This window comes from Drosophila suzukii, chromosome 3 (assembly GCF_043229965.1).
Source record: "Drosophila suzukii chromosome 3, CBGP_Dsuzu_IsoJpt1.0, whole genome shotgun sequence".
In the NCBI taxonomy this organism is placed as follows: Eukaryota; Metazoa; Arthropoda; class Insecta; order Diptera; family Drosophilidae; genus Drosophila; species Drosophila suzukii.
The window spans coordinates 41,394,936-41,409,326 of record NC_092082.1 but is presented as its reverse complement, the minus strand read 5'-3'; the positions used below and the strand labels follow the sequence as shown (position 1 = coordinate 41,409,326).

Genomic DNA, 14,391 nt, shown 5'->3' with positions numbered 1-14,391 from the left:
CTCTCTAATTTCAGTCCTAACCTTTCCACTGTTTCTAGGCAACCTTCCCCAAGCAAGCTTACTGATGCCCCGGAATCCAAGAGACCCACGACCTCCAGGTCTTCGATCTTCACCTGTGCGAATGGTCTGTTGTCGCAATCCACCGCAGCTCTGATGGCCGAACAAATCATCCTTCTTTCTGCCTTCCGCTGCTGACTTCTCCTACGGGCTCTGGCAATTTTTGGCGAAATGTTCCGGTCCGGATCATTTTTCCCAAATATTCGGTTCCTGACCTCTTGGTAATGTGCTTTCCGGACTGCTATCGGTTCACGTTTCGACCATTTAATGGTATGTGCTGGTTTATTTATATTTATCAGAATTTTACTAATTTTATTCTCCTTACAGCTATCCTTATCATTAGGCATGCAATTTGACGAGGCTTTCACTTGTTCATGGCAAACGGATTGGAGCGTGGTTCCTCGTTCTTGCCCAAGCTCCTCACACCGTTTCCCGTTTGGCACCGAGTACATCTTGGAGTCCTCACACCGGGTAGTCCACACTTGAAACAGAACACCTTTAACACCTCCCATTCACACGCGTTGAATGGGTTTCCCACGGTTCCACAATTCCAGCATGTAAGTGGCTGTCGTTCCCTGTTGGTCTCCCAGTGTCTAGCTAATGCCTCCACTTCCTCTTGTTCTCCAGGTACACTCTCTTCTCCGACTGATTCCGGACAAAGCTCATCGATCCTCGGACCCTCGGTGAGTTTCGAGGTTGCTGGGATGTCGGGTCCACCGAGTCGCCAATATTCTCTCCGCATCGTGGCATTCATGTCGGAGTTGATCCATATTAGTGATGTATATCGGGTATAAAATTCTCGAAATCTGATCCCTAATGTTCATTTTTATCACTTTTATCAGGTCAAACGGCATCTCTAGTCGAGATCTGAGCGCTAGCATGGTCTGGATATACACCTCGATGGTTTCTCCCGGCTTCTGCTTCCGTTCTCGCAGCTCATACTCTCGCTCGAAGTTGGATCGGTGACTCTGGAACTGCTGCTGTAGTGCGTACCTCAGGTAAGTCCACTCTTGCTTCTCCGTTGACCTCACGTACATCCAAAACCATTCCTTGGCTTGTCCTTCAACTAACACGTGAAATTCTCTTAGGACCTCCTTCCACGGCACCTGATACGACCTTTGGAGATGTTCGAGGCGGAATATAAACTCTGACACGGGCATGCTTCTGGGACTTCCATCAAAACTGAGCCCCCACTTCCGCAGTTGGCCGACTTTAAACGCAGAATCGCCCACTGCCCCGCTTGACCGACGCTGATCCGGTCCTGTATTGAAGTTCTTATGAGTCCCACCGTTTCCAGGAGGATGTTCTGGCGGCGTCATGTGAGACCCATTCCATCTCCTTGGTTCCTGCTCCGTCGACCAGGCGGTTTGCCCATACCCTTCCGATGCATGACGATTCATCTCCTGCTTCTCGGACAGCGCCCCAGATGTTGGCGGCGGGAAACCCATGTGGTGACGTACCCCCGGCAGTATGATTGGCGGAGGTTGTTGTAGCATCCTCGGGTCGAATGGTGGCATCTGACTCGGATTTGCCCGCGGCTGCTCTGCAAGGCCATGAGGTGGCGGCATGGGCGTCCCCGAATAGGGTATTTGGCCCTGTCCAACTTGTTGTCCTTGGGCCTGGCGAAACTGCGTAGATGCCTGCCATGCTGCTTTTTCCTTTGCGAAATCCCTGCGCCACTCCGCCATGCAGTCATTAATGTCCTTCATGAACTGCATCATATCCTGCTGCATCTGCTGTTTGAACATTTCGTACTCCGTCGACATTCCCACCTGGTACGTATGTTGAGCTTGAACCAGTGCCGCATTAACCCCTGATTTTATCTCAGATGGCAAAGACTTTGGTATGGCCCCGGTTCCGCCTACCGCTTGAAGACCACTAGCTTCTCCTGGACTTCCGCTTCCCATTCCTTCAGGATTCTGCTCCCTTAGCGACTCCATGCCTTCGGGTGCCGATACGTTCTCCAATTTCTCCTCTTGATTTGCTTGTGAGCGAGTTACTGGCGGAGTCATACCTGCTGGTCGCCTATTCCGGATGAACTCCAAACTTCTCTTCAATTTTCTTCCGATTTGAACTCTATTCCTATCACTATTTGGCATATCCTAGTTCCTTTCTCATGTATATTTGTTTTTCTTATCTCTTTCTTCAAATTTTTCTAATCTGGGGGGGATGAGACGTACTTATTTACATTACCCACTAACTTTTCTCTCCTTTCCTTCAGTTCCTAATCCGTTCGTGTCAATTTCTCACAAGTATTTAAACGATTTTAATAATTTAATTTACTCCTTATCTTTCAGACTCTACTTGAAACTTGCTGGGCAACGATGTCACACTTTATTCACAGCGTACCTGGACCACACCAACTCCAAACATAGACAACAAATTTAGATAAGTTACTACACATTTACTTTACCACAGACAACATATTAAAAATACAATTGTTTTCTTTTTCTATTTCATATACGGATGAACCTCCTAGCCTGGCTTCGCATGTCCCGCTTTACTCGGTCATGGGTCCACTTCTAATCGATCTTCTCTCTCTCAGCAAGGATTGTGCTCAGCAGAAAGGACCTTTCGGAATTTCACTCACTGTGGCTACGATGGGTTCGACCTTCTAAGCCCGCCCACGGTCCAAACAGCTGGTTTCCGATGTCGCTTTCTATTGACACATTCTCTGGTGAGTATTTACTTTCTACGTTATGCTTGAAAATTTTTACTTTTATTGATTCCATTTCATTAATTTCTTATATTTTCTTTGGGCGCCATTTGTCGTGTCGGTACCGAACTTTTACAGGGAACACATATATATATATATAAATAAATAAATAACAATAAACAATATTCCAATAGTTTTGGATTGGTGTAAATAAATAGGTTAAATAAATAAATAATTTAAATAAATATAAGTAGGAATAAATTAATTTGGGCGGGTTACATAATCATAACATCAGTTTCAATTTTTTTGTATTAATTTTCGGCTTGTTGAATTTGTTTGCCGCTTGTAGTTTTCGGGAACCTTTTCCTAATTCTGGGTGGCAAATATAAGGGCGAATAAAAACCTGGGGCCACCCGGGGATGAGTGGCCAATTTTCTTGTCGAAAATTTAGATCTCCTCCTGGTGGCTGGTCTTCGTCTCTCCTTACGTCAGTCTATTTTCCTGATCCAGGCTTTTCCCTCACGGAAAATTCTATAAATATTTATATTTTAACTCCACTCACATTAACAAGGATTTTTTTATCACTCACTGGGTAGGAACTTGACTTCTAATCTTATATATATTTTTTTCCACCAGAACCGTCTGCGACCAACTATATTTGCCCTTTAAACACCCTTGCTTGTTTCAATTTTTCAAGCCTCTCTTCGCCCAAAAACCACTCAAACTTTTCGAATTTAAACCTTGGTTCATTTGGGAGTTATCCGGTTTAAGGAACCAGTTCCATGACTTGTCTAAGCTGCACGACTCCCTGAACTCACGAGTCGTCGATAGTGTTGTATCGATTTTTCGCCTATCGTTATCAGTCTTAAGGTAAACAGCTTTGCTAAATTCCAATTTGTGCATATTTTTGTCGTTTAGCACATAACAACTGCGACTCGACAACGGTCGCGAGGAGCTTACGTCTGACCTGCTTCGGTCCCCTGATGTTCAGCAGGATCCTGCACAGCGATCCTGTGGTCTCACTTGCCTTTTTATTTACGTACTCTAGGTGTTCGCGGTAAGAGAGGCGGGTGTCCAGCATGACTCCCAGGTACCTTATGGCTCGCTGAGATACTATCGTTGTCCCTCCGATCTGTATATGCGCTGACTCCACTGCTTTCCTGCTTGATATCAGCACCGCTTCTGTTTCATGTGATGCCAGCTCTAGGCTCGCCACTGAGAGCCACTCCTACACTGCTCGAATTGCGCAGTTTGCAGCTTGGCGGAGCTTGATCCAAAAATTAAAACGACGGAGTCAATGATATTTACTTCACGAAGTTCTGTGTGAGACTATATTCTGCTTTTGGTTATACATTTGGTTAGGCTATGCATAACAAGAAAGCTTATGATTTACCGTTTTCATTGTGGATCATAATGCTTTACAAGAGAGGGTAATATTTTAGCATACAATTTCAACTAAAATAAAGAGGCAAGCGTGAACAGGGTTAAAAGAATGGAAGGATTCTGATCTGGGTTGAGATAAGGAAGGGCAGTGGATGTCTGTTGGGGCGTGGTGGCAGAACGGGCATGTGTTGGGAAGTGTTCTATCCATGTAATGGGCATTAGTGAGTTTGGTATGACCTAGTCGTAGCCGGTGTATGACAGATGGATTGCGGTGAGGTCTGTAGCATTTGTTTGTACCAAGGAGATACATTGTCGTACATGTCAGATTGTTTTGATTTTACATATGTGATTTTACATTTGTCGTTAGAGTTGTTGTTTGTGGAGTAGGTAAGGGGGTACTTATGGGCCTCTTTAGCTCGGCGTTTTCGTTCCCTGTTATGTGTTATATGACTGGGGATCCAAATTACTTTAATTTTAGGGAAGTGGTTACAAACGAGGTTTCTGATGGTTGAGGGATAGTAGGAATGGTTATTGGAGTTGGTGAGGGACTTTAGTGCAGAGAGAGAGTCTGAGCAGATAGCATGTTTGCCTGGTATTTTTAACGTAATTTTGACAGCTTCACGGATGGCTATTAGCTTGCTAGAGAGAACGGATGAGTAGTGGGAAAGGAGTTCGCTGCTTACACTATAGCTGATTATACAATTGTCCATAAAGCCGTCGGTGTAAAGAAATTTGTGGTTGGGCGGAGTGTTCTTTAGAGATTGAAATATATTGTGGGAGATGTGCTGGTTTTGTTGTAGTTTGATAGTGTTGTGTTAGTAGCTTTGTTAATAATTTCCATGTCGTATTTTTTGTTGTGGTTCTTTTTGATTTAGAAGTTTTTATACGGTTAATTAGGTATTTAGGAGCGTTTCCGTAAATGGCCAGACAGTAATCTATATTTTAGATGAGGATGAAATTAAAAATATGGATTAGCGAGGAAGTGTTGGTGTTGTATTTTAGAGAGGAAAGGTGTTTAATAATGTTCAGAGGCATGCATAGTTTGGTTTTTAACTTGTTTATGTGGGTGGACCAGTTATATCTATTGTTTAGCGTGAGGCCTAGGATTGTTGTGTTGTTAGTTTCTGGGATATTTACGGTGCCGGTACGGATTTAAGATTTACAGTTTGGTTTACGGCATATGTGTAGGCTTTGGCATTTTTCAATTGATAGGGAGGCTCCATAGTCGGAACACCAATGACCTATTTTCTTGAAGAGAGAAGAGAGGTCTGCAATGGGGTTTTTCTTCTGTTGTGTTCGATAACTAGATTGAAGTCGTCGGCGTAAGCAGTGAATTTGATTTGCCTTGATAGACCTATTATTTTTGTTAGGGAATTGTAGGAAATTAGGAAAAGAATGACTGAAATGGGTGAAACTTGTGGGATGCCATCGTCGAGAGGAAACTTGTTAGACAGATTTAGAATATTATTTAAATGATTGAGGATTCTGATTTTGAAGGAAGGTGGTGAGTTTTTAATCATGGAATAGGAGATGCGGTCCATACCAGTGGTGGAGCCTTTGAGGGAGTTAAGGGCAGATAACATTTCTATAAAGGATATGTCGTTTTCCTTTTGATTGGCTGCTTGACTCGGAATGTAACTTATTGAGGAATTTAAAAGGAGTTTGTTTCTTGTGTTTATGTTTCATTTAAGAAGTTTAATTTTATTTCTTGTGCAATGATGTTGGAAACTAGTGTCAAGTCTGCTTTGTTTAGGTTAAAAGATGGTTTGGCGAGAAAGGATGGAGAGGAATTGTTTGGGAACATAAAAATAAGGATAGGAAAATGATCGCTTTCATGATGGTCATCGATCACTTTCCACGTTATTTCAGGCGCTATGTCTGCAGGGGCAAGAAAGAGGTCTTTGTGTGTAAATGTGTTGTGAGTGGAATAGTCTTGTCGTTAAGGAGTATATAGTCTGATCGGTCTTTGAATTTTGCAACAATGTTGCCACTAGAGTTGGCTCTGGGGGAACCCCACTATGGGTGCAAGCTGTTGAAGTCACTTAGAACTATAGTTGGTAGGTTTGTTGGGGAAAAGTCGTTTTGGAGCTTGTTTGTGCGAAGTTGTTTGTTGGGAGAGTTGTATGTGCGTGTGTATTAGTGTACATTTTTTTGGAATTTATCAGAATGGCAATAGCTTCAATCTCTGGAATCAGTTGGTGTTGCGTGTGGGAGATAGAATTATACACCAGTATAGCTGTGCCTCCGAATGCATTAGTATTGTGACTGCAGAGAAGTGTAAAGTTTACAGGGGTAGGTAGAGATTCTGTGTGAGATATATGGGTTTCTTGTAGGGCAAATATATGTGGGTTATATTGTTAGAAGAGTATTTGGAGTTCTTGGTAATTATTATTGTAGCCTATTATGTTCCATTGAATTATTTTAAGCATTAGTCTAGGTTAGTAAGGGTGATGGTATTTTCATTAATTTCCATATCGCATGAGTCGCTAGAAGCATTCTGAGGCGTAGTTGAGTTTTTTTTTTTTGATTTTTTGTGGTGGTTTTGGCTGCGGCCTTAAGGTTTGCGATCATGCGTTTGGACGTGGTAGGCGGTAGGACTTGGACAGTGTTGGTGGTTGCTTTGGGGGGTTGGGTTAGTTTTAGCTTATCTAAGTTATTCTGCGTATGATGTTGGAGTAGTCCTGGAGGTAGTTGGTTCTTGTTAGGTTTGGTTGGGTGCTTTGAGATGTTGAAGTCTTGTGTTTTGTTGTGGTGTTTTTTTAATTTTTTATTTTTTTTATTTTTTTATATTAATTTATTATCTACACGTATATACAGGAAAAAGATAAGTACAGGCAACAGGAGTAGGGGCCGTGGTTTGCGCGGTATCACCGCAAGGTATTGCTTCGCGCAATGGTAGCCACCTAGGCTGTAGCTCCTCTCCTCTCGTTATCGGTGCGACGCAGCTTTCGCAGTACACTCGCTGCATAGGCTGCCGTCGCTTCCCAATTCGCCTCATTTAGCAGCATTAGGGGCAGAATTTGGCGGTCGTAGCCAAAGCGGCGACATTCAAAGAGGATATGCTGAGCGTCCTCAACAATCCCACTGCCGCACTCTGGGCAACCGTCTACCGTGTCGTGTCCGAAGCGCTTAAGGAAGCTTTGGAAGCAACCGTGTCCACTCAGCGCCTGCGTGAGGTAAAAATCTACCTGGGCGTGTTTCCTCTTTACCCAAGGCTCTATACTGGGGATGAGCTGGTCCGTCCAGCGTCCCTTACTGGAGTTGTCCCAGGCTGCCTGCCAGTTGTCGACGCTCTGCATCCTGGTCTTGGCTCTGTGGTTCGCCTGATCGCCTGCTAGGGCCGCGCGAATCTCCTTGGCCTCCTGCACTAGTTCACATAGGGGAACTTGGCCTACAATGACAAGCGCTGCGTCGTTCGAGATTGTCCTAAAGGCACTCGATATTCTGTCGGTAGCTGCTTACAGCCGTGGCCTCGGCCCACCCCGGAGCAGCGTACAGCAACTGCGACTCGACAACGGTCGCGAGGAGCTTACGTCTGACCTGCTTCGGTCCCCTGATGTTCAGCAGGATCCTGCAGAGCGATCCTGTGGTCTCACTTGCCTTTTTCTTTACGTACTCTAGGTGTTCGCGGTAGGAGAGGCGGGTGTCCAGCATGACTCCCAGGTACCTTATGGCTCGCTGAGATACTATCGTTGTCCCTCCGATCTGTATATGGGCTGACTCCACTGCTTTCCTGCTTGATATCAGCACCGCTTCTGTTTCATGTGATGCCAGCTCTAGGCTCGCCACTGAGAGCCACTCCTACACTGGTCGAATTGCGCAGTTTGCAGCTTGGCGGAGCTTGATCCAAAAATTAAAACGACGGAGTCAATGATATTTACTTCACGAAGTTCTGTGTGAGACTATATTCTGCTTTTGGTTATACATTTGGTTGGGCTATGCATAACAAGAAAGCTTATGATTTACCGTTTTCATTGTGGATCATAATGCTTTACAAGAGAGGGTAATATTTTAGCGTACAATTTCAACTAAAATAAAGAGGCAAGCGTGAACAGGGTTAAAAGAATGGAAGGATTCTGATCTGGGTTGGGATAAGGGAGGGCAGTGGATGTCTGTTGGGGCGTGGTGGCAGAACGGGCATGTGTTGGGAAGTGTTCTATCCATGTAATGGGCATTAGTGAGTTTGGTATGACCTAGTCGTAGCCGGTGTATGACAGATGGATTGCGGTGAGGTCTGTAGCGTTTGTTTGTACCAAGGAGATACATTGTCGTACATGTCAGATTGTTTTGAATTTACATATGTGTTTTTTCAAAAAGTGTGAAATGTCGTTAGAGTTGTTGTTTGTGGAGTAGGTAAGGGGGTACTTATGGGCCTCTTTAGCTGCTTTATCGGCGTTTTCGTACCCTGTTATGTGTTATATGACTGGGGATCCAAATTAGTTTAATTTTAGGGAAGTGGTTACAAACGAGGTTTCTGATGGTTGAGGGATAGTAGGAATGGTTATTGGAGTTGGCGACGGACTTTAGTGCAGAGAGAGAGTCTGAGCAGATAGCATGTTTGCCTGGTATTTTTAACGTAATTTTGACAGCTTCACGGATGGCTATTAGCTTGCTAGAGAGAACGGATGAGTAGTGGGAAAGGAGTTCGCTGCTTACACTATAGCAGATTATACCGTTGTCCATAGAGCCGTCGGTGTAAAGAAATTTGTGGTTGGGCGGAGTGTTCTTAAGAGATTGAAATATATTGTGGGAGATGTGCTGGTCTTGTTGTAGTTTGATAGTGTTGTGTTAGTAGCTTTGTTAATAATTTCCATGTCGTATTTTTGGTTGTGGTTCTTTTTGATTTAGAAGTTTTTATACGGTTAATTAGGTATTTAGGAGCGTTTCCGTAAATGGACAGACAGTATTCTATATTTTAGATAAGGATGAAATTAAAAATATGGATTAGCGAGGAAGTGTTGGTGTTTTATTTTAGAGAGGAAAGGTGTTTAATAATGTTCAGAGGCATGCATAGTTTGGTTTTTAATTTGTTTATGTGGGTGGACCAGTTATATCTATTGTTTAGCGTGAGGCCTAGGATTGTTGGGTTGTTAGTTTCTGGGATTTTTACGGTGCCGGTACGGATTTCAGATTTACAGTTTGGTTTACGGCATATGTGTAGGCTTTGGCATTTTTCAATTGATAGGGAGGCTCCATAGTCGGAACACCAATGACCTATTTTCTTGAAGAGAGAAGAGAGGTCTGCAATGGGGTTTTTCTTCTGTTGTGTTCGATAATTAGATTGAAGTCGTCGGCGTAAGCAGTGAATTTGATTTGCCTTGATAGACCTATTATTTTTGTTAGGGAATTGTAGGAAATTAGGAAAAGAATGACTGAAATGGGTGAAACTTGTTGGATGCCATCGTCGAGAGGAAAGGTGTTAGACAGATTTAGAATATTATTTAAATGATTGAGGATTCTGATTTTGAAGGAAGGTGGTGAGTTTTTAATCATGGAATAGGAGATGCGGTCCATACCAGTGGTGGAGCCTTTGAGGGAGTTAAGGGCAGATAACATTTCTATAAAGGATATGTCGTTTTCCTTTTGATTGGCTGCTTGACTCGGAATGTAATTTATTGGGGAATTTAAAAGGAGTTTGTTTCTTGTGTTTATGTTTCATTTAAGAAGTTTAATTTTATTTCTTGTGCAATGATGTTGGAAAGTAGTGTCAAGTCTGCTTTGTTTAGGTTAAAAGATGGTTTGGCGAGAAAGGATGGAGAGGAATTGTTTGGGAACATAGAAATAAGGATAGGAAAATGATCGCTTTCATGATGGTCATCGATCACTTTCCACGTTATTTCAGGCGCTATGTCTGCAGGGGCAAGAGAGAGGTCTTTGTGTGTAAATGTGTTGTGAGTGGAATAGTCTTGTCGTTAAGGAGTATATAGTCTGATCGGTCTTTGAATTTTGCAACAATGTTGCCACTAGAGTTGGCTCTGGGGGAACCCCACTATGGGTGCAAGCTGTTGAAGTCACTGAGGACTATAGTTAGTAGGTTTGTTGGGGAAAAGACGTTTTGGAGGTTGTTTGTGCGAAGTTGTTTGTTGGGAGAGTTGTATGTGCGTGTGTATTAGTGTACATTTTTTTGGAATTTATCAGAATGGCAATAGCTTCAATCTCTGGAATCAGTTGGTGTTGCGTGTGGGAGATAGAATTATACACCAGTATAGCTGTGCCTCCGAATGCATTAGTATTGTGACTGCAGAGAAGTGTAAAGTTTACAGGGGTAGGTAGAGATTCTGTGTGAGATATATGGGTTTCTTGTAAAGCAAATATATGTGGGTTATATTGTTAGAAGAGTATTTGGAGTTCTTGGTAATTATTATTGTAGGCCAGTGGTCGGCACACACATATCATCACAAGTTTGCCTTGCATTAGTGTGAGTGTAACAAACACGAAGTTTGCGCGCGGCGTGCTGTAGCGAGACGTTTCTCTGCTTTGCACTGAGATCCTCTGCCACAGCAACAAAAAAGCTCGCCGAAGTTGAGAAAAAATGACCCGAAGACCCATGCCGAAGTCACACGAACATGTACGTTATACGTGAGCGAGCAGAGGATGGGCAGAACACTTCCCTATGCTCACTAGATAGGCCGCTGCCGAACACTGTTGTAGGCTATTATGTTCCATTGAATTATTTTAAGCATTAATCTAAGTTAGTAAGGGTGATGGTATTTTCATTAATTTCCATGTCGCATGAGTCGCTAGAAGCATTCTCAGGCGAAGTTGAGTTTTTTTTTTGGATTTTTTGTGGTGGTTTTGGCTGCGGCCTTAAGGTTTGCGATCATGCGTTTGGACGTGGTAGGCGGTAGGACTTGGACAGTGTTGGTGGTTGCTTTGGGGGGTTGGGTTAGTTTTAGCTTATCTAAGTTATTCTGCGTATGATGTTGGAGTAGTCCTGGAGGTAGTTGGTTCTTGTTAGGTTTGGTTGGGTGCTTTGAGATGTTCAAGTCTTGTGTTTTGTTGTGGTGTTTTTTTAATTTTTTATTTTTTTATATTAATTTATTACCTACACGTATATACAGGAAAAAGATAAGTACAGGCAACAGGAGTAGGGGGCCGTGGTTTGCGCGGTATCACCGCAAGGTATTGCTTCGCGCAATGGTAGCCACCTAGGCTGGAGCTCCTCTCCTCTCGTTATCGGGGCGACGCAGCGTTCGCAGTACACTCGCTGCATAGGCTGCCGTCGCTTTCCAATTCGCCTCATTTAGCAGCATTAGGGGCAGTATTTGGCGGTCGTAGCCAAAGCGGCGACATTCAAAGAGGATATGCTGAGCGTCCTCAACAATCCCACTGCCGCACTCTGGGCAACCGTCTTCCGTGTCGTGTCCGAAGCGCTTAAGGAAGCTTCGGAAGCAACCGTGTCCACTCAGCGCCTGCGTGAGGTAAAAATCTACCTGGGCGTGTTTCCTCTTTACCCAAGGCTCTATACTGGGGATAAGCTGGTGCGTCCAGCGTCTCTTACTGGAGTTGTCCCAGGCTGCCTGCCAGTTGTCGACGCTCTGCATCCTGGTCTTGGCTCTGTGGTTCGCCTGATCGCCTGCTAGGGCCGCGCGAATCTCCTTGGCCTCCTGCACTAGTTCACATAGGGGAACTTGGCCTACAATGACAAGCGCTGCGTCATTCGAGATTGTCCTAAAGGCACTCGATATTCTGACGGTAGCTGCTTACAGCCGTGGCCTCGGCCCACCCCGGAGCAGCGTACAGCAACTGCGTCTCGACAACGGTCGCGAGCAGCTTACGTCTGACCTGTTTCGGTCCCCTGATGTTCAGCAGGATCCTGCAGAGCGATCCTGTGGTCTCACTTGCCTTTTTATTTACGTACTCTAGGTGTTCGCGGTAGGAGAGGCGGGTGTCCAGCATGACTCCCAGGTACCTTATGGCTCGCTGAGATACTATCGTTGTCCCTCCGATCTGTATATGGGCTGACTCCACTGCTTTCCTGCTTGATATCAGCACCGCTTCTGTTTCATGTGATGCCAGCTCTAGTTTGCAGCTTGGCGGAGCTTGATCCAAAAATTAAAACGACGGAGTCAATGATATTTACTTCACGAAGTTCTGTGTGAGACTATATTCTGCTTTTGGTTATACATTTGGTTGGGCTATGCATAACAAGAAAGCTTATGATTTACCGTTTTCATTGTGGATCATAATGCTTTACAAGAGAGGGTAATATTTTAGCGTACAATTTCAACTAAAATAAAGAGGCAAGCGTGAACAGGGTTAAAAGAATGGAAGGATTCTGATCTGGGTTGGGATAAGGGAGGGCAGTGGAACATATCATTGTTGGATGTCTGTTGGGGAGTGGTGGCAGAACGGGCATGTGTTGGGAAGTGTTCTATCCATGTAATGGGCATTAGTTAGTTTGGTATGGCCTAGTCGTAGCCGGTGTATGACAGATGGATTGCGGTGAGGTCTGTAGCGTTTGTTTGTACCAAGGAGATACATTGTCGTACATGTCAGATTGTTTTGATTTTACATATGTGTTTTTTCAAAAAGTGTGAAATGTCGTTAGAGTTGTTGTTTGTGGAGTAGGTAAGGGGGTACTTATGGGCCTCGTTTTCGTTCCCTGTTATGTGTTATATGACTGGCGATCCAAATTAGTTTAATTTTAGGGAAGTGGTTACAAACGAGGTTTCTGATGGTTGAGGGATAGTAGGAATGGTTATTGGAGTTGGTGAGGGACTTTAGTGCAGAGAGAGAGTCTGAGCAGATAGCATGTTTGCCTGGTATTTTTAACGTAATTTTGACAGCTTCACGGATGGCTATTCGCTTGCTAGAGAGAACGGATGAGTAGTGGGAAAGGAATTCGCTGCTTACACTATAGCAGATTATACCGTTGTCCATAGAGCCGTCGGTGTAAAGAAATTTGTGGTTGGGCGGAGTGTTCTTTAGAGATTGAAATATATTGTGGGAGATGTGCTGGTTTTGTTGTAGTTTGATAGTGTTGTGTTAGTAGCTTTGTTAATAATTTCCATGTCGTATTTTTGGTTGTGGTTCTTTTTGATTTAGAAGTTTTTATACGGTTAATTAGGTATTTAGGAGCGTTTCCGTAAATGGACAGACAGTATTCTATATTTTAGATGAGGATGAAATTAAAAATATGGATTAGCGAGGAAGTGTTGGTGTTGTATTTTAGAGAGGAAAGGTGTTTAATAATGTTCATAGGCATGCATAGTTTGGTTTTTAATTTGTTTATGTGGGTGGACCAGTTATATCTATTGTTTAGGGTGAGGCCTAGGATTGTTGGGTTGTTAGTTTCTGGGATTTTTACGGTGCCGGTACGGATTTCAGATTTACAGTTTGGTTTACGGCATATGTGTAGGCTTTGGCATTTTTCAATTGATAGGGAGGCTCCATAGTCGGAACACCAATGACCTATTCTCTTGAAGAGAGAAGAGAGGTCTGCAATGGGGTTTTTCTTCTGTTGTGTTCGATAATTAGATCGAAGTCGTCGGCGTAAGCAGTGAATTTGATTTGCCTTGATAGACCTATTATTTTTGTTAGGGAATTGTAGGAAATTAGGAAAAGAATGACTGAAATGGGTGAAACTTGTTGGATGCCATCGTCGAGAGGAAAGGTGTTAGACAGATTTAGAATATTATTTAAATGATTGAGGATTCTGATTTTGAAGGAAGGTGGTCAGTTTTTAATCATGGAATAGGAGATGCGGTCCATACCAGTGGTGGAGCCTTTGAGGGAGTTAAGGGCAGATAACATTTCTATAAAGGATATGTCGATTTCCTTTTGATTGGCTGCTTGACTCGGAATGTAATTTATTGGGGAATTTAAAAGGAGTTTGTTTCTTGTGTTTATGTTTCATTTAAGAAGTTTAATTTTATTTCTTGTGCAATGATGTTGGAAACTAGTGTCAAGTCTGCTTTGTTTAGGTTAAAAGATGGTTTGGCGAGAAAGGATGGAGAGGAATTGTTTGGGAACATAAAAATAAGGATAGGAAAATGATCGCTTTCATGATGGTCATCGATCACTTTCCACGTTATTTCAGGCGCTATGTCTGCAGGGGCAAGAAAGAGGTCTTTGTGTGTAAATGTGTTGTGAGTGGAATAGTCTTGTCGTTAAGGAGTATATAGTCTGATCGGTCTTTGAATTTTGCAACAATGTTGCCACTAGAGTTGGCTCTGGGGGAACCCCACTATGGGTGCAAGCTGTTGAAGTCACTTAGAACTATAGTTGGTAGGTTTGTTGGGGAAAAGTCGTTTTGGAGCTTGTTTGTGCGAAGTTGTTTGTTGGGAGAGTTG

The 14,391-nt window shown here is 43.4% G+C and overlaps 2 protein-coding genes across 2 annotated transcripts; both read right to left on the bottom strand.

Moving 5' to 3' along the window:
• Positions 1-6,999: 6,999 nt before the first annotated feature.
• Positions 7,000-7,750, bottom strand: LOC139352791 (uncharacterized). The gene is made up of 2 exons (XM_070995421.1): positions 7,630-7,750; positions 7,000-7,487 (listed from the first exon to the last, which is right to left on the bottom strand). Exons 1-2 carry the CDS (start codon positions 7,748-7,750, stop codon positions 7,000-7,002), a joined length of 609 nt encoding a protein of 202 aa, XP_070851522.1.
• A 3,494-nt stretch (positions 7,751-11,244) lies between these two features.
• On the bottom strand, positions 11,245-11,995 carry LOC136117602 (uncharacterized). Its single transcript, XM_065868573.1, has 2 exons — positions 11,791-11,995; positions 11,245-11,732 (listed from the first exon to the last, which is right to left on the bottom strand). Exons 1-2 carry the CDS (start codon positions 11,993-11,995, stop codon positions 11,245-11,247), a joined length of 693 nt encoding a protein of 230 aa, XP_065724645.1.
• Positions 11,996-14,391: the final 2,396 nt, after the last annotated feature.